At 36.2% G+C, this 8,098-nt stretch overlaps 1 protein-coding gene across 2 annotated transcripts in view; it reads right to left on the bottom strand.

Moving 5' to 3' along the window:
• Positions 1-217: 217 nt before the first annotated feature.
• Positions 218-8,098, bottom strand: part of PPARGC1A (PPARG coactivator 1 alpha) — a 115,729-nt gene continuing 107,848 nt past the window's right edge. For both annotated transcript variants that reach the window (XM_082653225.1, XM_082653224.1), the window contains exon 13: positions 218-4,076. In XM_082653225.1, the coding sequence (XP_082509351.1) occupies positions 3,973-4,076 (104 nt within the window). In that variant the 3' untranslated portion in view covers positions 218-3,972. The remainder of the gene's footprint in view (positions 4,077-8,098) is intronic.

Below are 8,098 nucleotides of genomic sequence, written 5' to 3'. Positions count from 1 at the left end.
AGGAGACAAGGTAAAATACAGAAGGTGCATGTTACCTTAGAGCTGAAATCCATCCATGAATATGGAAAAGCAGGGGGAGGGGGGAGATCCAGAGAGGAAACAGAATAACGATAAGCGAGTAATGTGTACTGATCTGAGGAATATGCCAGGAGTTTGGTTATGATAAATAAGAAAAGCAGAAGTAGATTTGAAACATTCGTTTCCCTTTATTAGCTCAGTGAGGCTGATGTGTACTGCACATTTAAAAAAAAAAATCACAGGAATTTTCATACAATGAATAAAACCACAACAATACATGTAGAGTTGGCAGGTGGGAAAAAAAAAAGCCCGACAAGGGCTCAACTAATCGCTCACTTTCCCTCTTCAGCATAGTTCAACCAACAGTATTACACTTTCACCTACAAATCTTATAGTAGCTCCATCAAATCAGCAGTTCATATTATTGAAAATGTCTGTCACATAGGTACAAATTTAGAATCATCACATTATATTACATGGCTATTCTAGGTCATCTATAGATCAGGTCTTAGACTACAGTGATTGAAGTTCTCGTTACAGCCATCAAAAAAGGACACATAATCATTACCTACTGTAAGTTCACATCTAAAGGCATGAAAAGGTTTCCTTTTTTTCAACTGACCCAACCATCATACCCCAATAGTGCAAAGTTCCCTCTCTGCTGCTTTGAATGTTGACAGCCCAACCGTTGCTCTCAGAGTCGTTTAGCAAAAATTGATTTTGTTGCACTGGAAGAATTATTCTGCTACATCTCTTGAAAAACAAAAAACAACCCACATTTCTAAAGCACCAGTTCAGTTACCAAAATTGTAGATGTGGTACTTACCACAGCATGAAGGCAATGGCCCGGGGTCATCTAAAAATCCTACAGATCTATGCTGAAATTTGCCTCCAGTGATGATGGGGTGCATGTGTTCATTGGAAATATTCTCTCCAAAAAAAATTTTAAAAATAAAAATAAAAGGAACACAGTTTACATTTTGATGGGCTACCCACAGTGTCTGCATAAGATACAAAAGCTCTATTTGGATGGTCTAGTGAGTCTCTCTTTGCACTAATTTTAGATGCAATTTGAAGTCCATGGAAGAAAACTATCTTCATGGTAACAATATTTGTCAGGCCAGAAGGGGGGATAAATGAATCCTCAACATGAAATCTGTAGTGTTGTCTTTTCATAAGTAAGAAAAGAAACCAAGATTTTTACTCATGTCAACAATCCAGGGCAAAAAGGAGAAGGTATTGAAAATTGGATCACAAAAAATTTAAAGGCAAAATAGAGAAAGCATCTGGTCCTTGAACACATAATATGATTTACTAAATATTGATTTCTTAAAAATAATTTATTGCTCTTAATAGTCTTTTTTTATTCTTATTCTACAACAGAAGATACTCAAAATTCAGAAAGAAAGACTGTAAACTTTAGTTTGGCGTCCACACAGAGTTAAAATACCTGCATTTAACCTACGGAACAACAAGAATTAGGCGGATTAAAGATGTGTTACGGTCGTAACGCAGGACCTGTGAACAAGTTCTTTTATTTCATAGTATTTTTATTGCTTTCTATCTACTTAGAAATAAGAAGCCAAAAACTCAAGCAAGCATCCGACAGGACAGACAGTGGATTCACTCAGAACACAATATGCTGGTGATAAATGAATGCAGCTTTCAAAATTAGCTGCATTGGCCTGGGGGTGAAATCCATTTTATAAGATCGTGTTGGGCGAGAGAAAGGAAAAGAACGATTACGTAGTAGGTATATCATGTCTTCCAGAAAAGTCATGTCGGCCAAACTGTAATCGGATCTCAATTTAAAAACTTGAATGTACACGCCAAACTTTACTGACTTCCATTCCAGGGCTCCACACTCAGAGGAAATCCTGATGCTCAAAAATGGAGGTTTTTCTGAAGTTTTTATTGAATTTAGCAGAAGCAATGTCATCAAGAACAACTTCATGGTCACGTCAGAGGCCATGCTAGTGCAAGTAGAAACACTGCTTCTGCAAAAGCGGAATTTCCCAAATGAAACACTTAAACTCCAACCTGACAATTGCCATGCATCCTAGGTAGAAAATTTCCACTGGCTTTATTATTTTCATCATCTCATAATTTATAATAAATAGGCTATCTGCAACTGATAAATATGTCTCTTTAGTAAACAAAGGAATGAAATATCAGTATTTATACAGGATGCATAACTGTAAAAAATACAGATAAATACCATCATCATACTCTGCCAAGGGAAAGAGATACTGGCTTCAAAGATAGTCTTCAGACACACATTAATTATTGTAAAAATCATACTGTAATTATTACCTCAGCATTTTGTATCAAATTAAAATCACAAAAATTAAAACAAAACAGCATTTTAAAAAGATTTTTGACCTCTAGTTTCAAAACTACTGTTGATAGAGAAAATAAAAACATTTCTTAATGGTTACCCATTGAGAGACTTTACATAAAATCATGATATCTTCTAGAAAAATTTTAGATGAGAAAATTTCATTCCCCTAACAAATCCAGTGTATAAAACTTCAAAGAAAAACAAGCAACAAGAAAATGTGGAAAAATATCGCAGAAGTGGTTAATACCTTTAGGGGGCTAGGAGATTTCTTGACAAGATGCTTGGATCGAAGCTCACCTAAGAAGGGATGGTTGTGCGTAAAGCATCGATTTGTTGTGTTGCACTCAACGGACACACACACTGTCCTTTTTTGTTTGTTTTGTTTTACAATCAAATATATATAAGCGGTAAGTTCAGCTTCTAAATATGTTAGTGTACAATAATTGTTTCACCTCATAATTACATTTGAATATTCTCGATTAAGAAAAATTTAGCAGTTTTGAAAAGAAGGCTGCATTTACAGTGCATAGCTGTAACAAAAAAAGAACATCATTGTATCATATGTACACAAAATAAAAATACTCCATTTAACATCTGTAAATACTTAACTACATCAGAGAATGTAGCAATGATACTATCTGAACACATCCCAGAGAGTTCTACCCAACTCCCATTAGTAATGTAACACCGTGCTCGCTCCTCAGAAAGAACCACTGAACAAGCTGCAAGCTTGACCATTGACAAGGCTTTTGAAATTCGCTGTGGAAGATCAACATTTTGGACATTTACATGGGTGTCATGAGAAAGGACGAACTACAGAAACTTCAAAATGTTAGGAAAGTTGAGCTCGGTGCCCGAAGTATCCTCTCCCACCCAGATTCCATGGCAAAAGGAAAAAGGAGAAAAAGAAAGAAAAAAAGGGAGAGAGAGAGAAAGGATATGAGTTCTACGGAACCTGCAGTTTCTTCAGGATTGTCATATAATCATTACGTTATGAGAGAAAGCTTGCTTCAAGTTGATTTTGCACTTTCTTAAAAAAAACAGAGTACGGAGGCTGATGCCCAGACATCAGTGGCTGTCATTTTAGGGTGGCTTGTGGTTGGTTGGTTTTCTTTCCTTTTGGATGTACATATTTTTTTTTTTTCCTTTTGAATAGAATATGAACATTTTGAAGTTCTAGGTTTTAAGTGTGTCTTCATGGAACTGCTGCCATTTGAAGTGGTTTGCCCTTGCACGCACTGGTCAGGTGCCCCCAGTCCCCACCTGTACATACACACTTCCCCCAAACCAGGCAAGCACACGCGCGCGCGCGCACACACACACACACACACACACACTCCATCACCAAGAGACTCAGGGAAAGCAAAGCTGACACCCATAAATAAACATGTGCTTACTGGGTTTCCATTCTGTCTCTTGCCTCTTCAGCAGCTGTGTTCATGTAAACCATTGTTGTTGTTCTTGTTGTATTGTTGTTGTTTTGTTTTGTTTTTGTATAGAGAGTGTAAAGTAGGAGAAATTCCTAAGTATGACTTGCAACAGTCTGTTAGGGAAGGACGCGCTGTCCCGTGAGGTATTCACCGTCCCTCTGTCATCCTCAGCCAGGGAACATGTTACCTGCGCAAGCTTCTCTGGGCTTCTTTCAGTAAACTATCGAAATCCAGAGAGTCATACTTGCTCTTGGTGGAAGCAGGGTCAAAGTCATCTGAGTTTGAATCTGAAAGAAACCCAAGCCAGATTTAGATGTACCCTCTGCTGATGGTCATTAACTCAATCATCTATTCTAAGATTACCTGATTCAAGAGCAACTTATCCAATCGATATACTTTAAAAAATATGCCCAGCTTTTATTAGTATATGATATTGATGTTGGTGTACACATATATATATGCATATATTTACATATATATTTTTTCAGAAGGTATTTATATGTATGAATATTAATATGTGTATATATATTTGCAGAAGGTATTTTTACAGTATATGGTACTGGTATATATACACACCAATATTTTAGTTAATTAATTGTATATTTATTTATTTATAGCACATGTATATATTTGCAGAGGGTAAGGAGTGATGAGCATTCAAAACAGTCATCTATTGACTCATTTTAGATTTAAACACTCCTGGAGGTAATCAGAACAGACTTTAATATTTCTTTTCAATAGTAACTTAGTCAATCAATATGCTTTAAAAATAAGCCCCCTCTCCCTTCCTGGCATGTTAAATGACTTACCCAAGGTTCCTCAACCACTTAGTTGGAGAGGTAAAAGTAGAAGCTGGAACTAATTTTCCTATTCAGTGGGATTGATTTCATTGAGCATGAAAGCCAGTTGAGTGGGAGAGAGATAATTGTCAGAACTTCACCCACTCATCACCCTGCTGCTCCCCTTTCAGGAGGGAGGGACATACGATCTCCAGTACCCTGAGGGACCCCAGCAACAGTGGCACAAACTCTCCCCAGATTAGAAGGTTTAGGAAAATGCTTCATGTCCAGAGAGGGCAAATGCAGCCTCTTTACTCACTAATAGGAGAGGAAAAATATACCCGTATAAATAAAGCCATGGTCTTTCTTAGATCTTTAAACTAGTCCAAGTAAGCTTTTGTGCACAGCTCCACATGCCACTTTAAGAAGCCCTGAACAAAATGGATGTATGCCAGCCATGTTGGACGTAAGGTAAAATTCTGTCAAATATTTCTGATTTTTCTCCTTTGACATCTATGGAAAAGTCAACTATTTCTGCTGGTCTCTCAGCTTGAGAAAAGGTATCTTGGAAATACAATAGAAAGCCTCTGGCAAACACATTCATTCCTTGGAAAGCACTTACTAGAAGAGAAGACTAAACCTTTCTGGGAAACGTTAACGATCTTACTAAAATATAAATATTTGTGTTTTACCCAGATTAAATTACAAAATAGAAATGCTCGGTGACAGAAAAAGGTAATATTAGATAATATGGGGGCTAATCACTGACCTCACAAGGTGTTCTTCTGAAAAGGTTGCAAATCCCTTAAGCTCTCCAGAACCAGGCTGATTCCCCTTCCCCACCAGCTTCAATCTACTTTAAAGACAAGGAAATTCCTTCACTTCTTTTTTTTTTTTCTCATTCTCACCATCCCTTGTCTTTACTGCATTTCTTTTTCCAGGTAAGATGAACAATTATAGTCAGCCTCAGATATAAAAACAGGACAAAAATGGCCCATCTTTCCTCACTAAAATTTTATATGGTCAATCTTAAATTACACTGGCTTACACTCTTCTCTTCATAGCCTAATGAATAATTTGCCTGTATAACCAAAGCCTCATGAGCAGCTGTTGTTCAAATCAAAATCTCTTCTGTAGACACACAAAAAAGTTCTGCTCATTGTCAGAGATTAGCCTGAAATCAGAATTCCACTTGCACCGTAGATGAAGACGGAGGAGCTGTCCAGTGATGGCAGTCTGTGTGACATAAAGTCAGCATAGAACCGTCGAGAATATATATGTGTATCTTTCCTTGGAGGAGATTTTGAGAATATTTAAAATGTCTTAATTTGGGATTATTCTACATGAAACCCAGAATTTTCTGGGTTTTCATCAGTAAATACTAAAAGCACTTTGATACAGTGGATTTCAAGAGTTTCTACACTGAAATACAGTGGCTTGGTGCTTACGTATATACCAACTTTCATGGGCATACTATGTCAGTCGGCACCCACAAAATCCTTCTCATTTCTTGAAGAGACAATGTGTTTATATGCAACTCCTGTGGCAATAACATCCACTCCACCCCTTTCCCTCCACTAAAGGAAGGATATTGCAACACAAGTAAGAGATAATGAAATTTTTATAGGAATAACCTGAAAGCCATGCTAACAAATTAAAAAAATAAAATTTTATAATTAATAATACTGTATTAATAGAAACAAATCACATCACAACTGTATTCCGAGCACCTAGAAAACTGTTGGCACAAAGTAGGCACTCAGTATTTGTCTAATGAATGTATTAGTCTTGAACACCCACATATTATTAAAAACGTGATTGAAAATATTTGTGTTTAGATCTGGGATTGATTTACCAATGAATGGCAAGGGTATATGTAAAGTTACATATGTATTCAAGATGTTGATAATATACTACATTTATCTGAGTTAATAAAGAGTTTGTGACCAATGTTATTTGTTTACTTTTTATTATTTACAAATTCTAAGCCAAAACTAATTCCTGATCAAAATGATCATATTCTTAATCATGACCCATCCTTCTGTTTTGACCCTATAGTCCTAATTTAATTTCTGTCTTTCCTCTTTGAGATTTTTCATCAAGCTCTTTCAAATGGAAAGATCTATTTGTTTATAGAACAGTAAACAGAAAGACACACAGATTACAGATTCATAGAAACCAGACTTAAATATTGGCTTCATCATGATAAGCTGATCATCCCTTTAAATTCTGAGTCTCATTTATAAATCTGGCTCATAAATAGTAACCAGAATCATTGTGTTTTGCACTAATAGTATTGTAAGCAACCATTAAGTGGCCTCAACAGCAGAAAAATGGAGGCCTAAATAGACATTTCTCCAAAGAAGACATACAGATGGCCAACAGGGACCTGAAAAGCTGCTCAATATCGCTAATTATTGGGGAAATGCAAATCAAAACTATGATGAGGTGTCACTTCACACCAGTCAGAATGGCCATCATTTAAAAGTCTACAAATAATAGATGCTGAAGACGGTGTGGAGGAAAAAGGAACCCCCCTACACTGTTGGTGGGAATGTAAATTGGTACAACCACTATGGAGAACAGTATGGAGATTCCTTAAAAAACTAAAAATAGAATTACCATATGATCCATCAATCCCACTCCTGGGCATATATCTGGAGAAAACCATAATCTGAAAGGATACATGTACCCCAGTGTTACAATAACCAAGACATGGAAGCAACCTAAACGTCCACTGACAGAGGAATGGATAAAGAAGATGTGGTACATATATACAATGGAATATTACTCAGCCCTAAAAAAGAATGAAATAATGCCATTTGCAGCAACATGGGTGGACTTAGAATTTATCATACCAAGTGAAGAAGTCAGACAGAGAAAGACAAATATCATATATCACTTAAATGTTGAATCTAAAAAAAATTATACAAATGAACTTACTTACAAAACAGAAATAGACTCACAGACATAGAAAACAAACTTATGGTTACCAAAGGGGATGAGGGGTGAGGGGGGTGGGGGGAGATAAATTAGGTGACTGGGATGAACAGGCACACACGACTATATATAAAATAGATAAACAACAAGGACCTACTGGATAGCACAGGGAACTCTACTCAATATCTTATAATAATCTATAGTGGAAAAGAATCTGAAAAAGAATATATATATACATGTATAACTGAATCACTTTGCTGTATGCTTGAAACTAACACAACACTGTAAATTAACTATAATTTAAAAATAGAGAAATGGGATATATGAGCTAACTTAATTTAGGAGAGCAAATAAAAATTTTAAAAATTGGTAATCTATCTAAAATGATAGGTTGCTTTACTTTTGGTAAAATTAATCAGTATCACATCATTTTCACTTTACTCTTGACATATACATAAGCTCCCAACCCCCCTAAGAGTCCAGGATATGCTTATATGCACCTTATTCAGCATTCATGGCCCGAGGCACCTAACTTCAACTATTCAGGGAATAAAGACAAGACATACATGATGTTGTCTGGTTCCAAAGCT

Source organism: Grampus griseus (genome assembly GCF_964374135.1).
Source record: "Grampus griseus genome assembly, chromosome: 4".
In the NCBI taxonomy this organism is placed as follows: domain Eukaryota; kingdom Metazoa; phylum Chordata; class Mammalia; order Artiodactyla; family Delphinidae; genus Grampus; species Grampus griseus.
The sequence above is the reverse complement of the archived record's forward strand: the minus strand, read 5'-3'. Positions and strand labels throughout refer to the sequence as shown.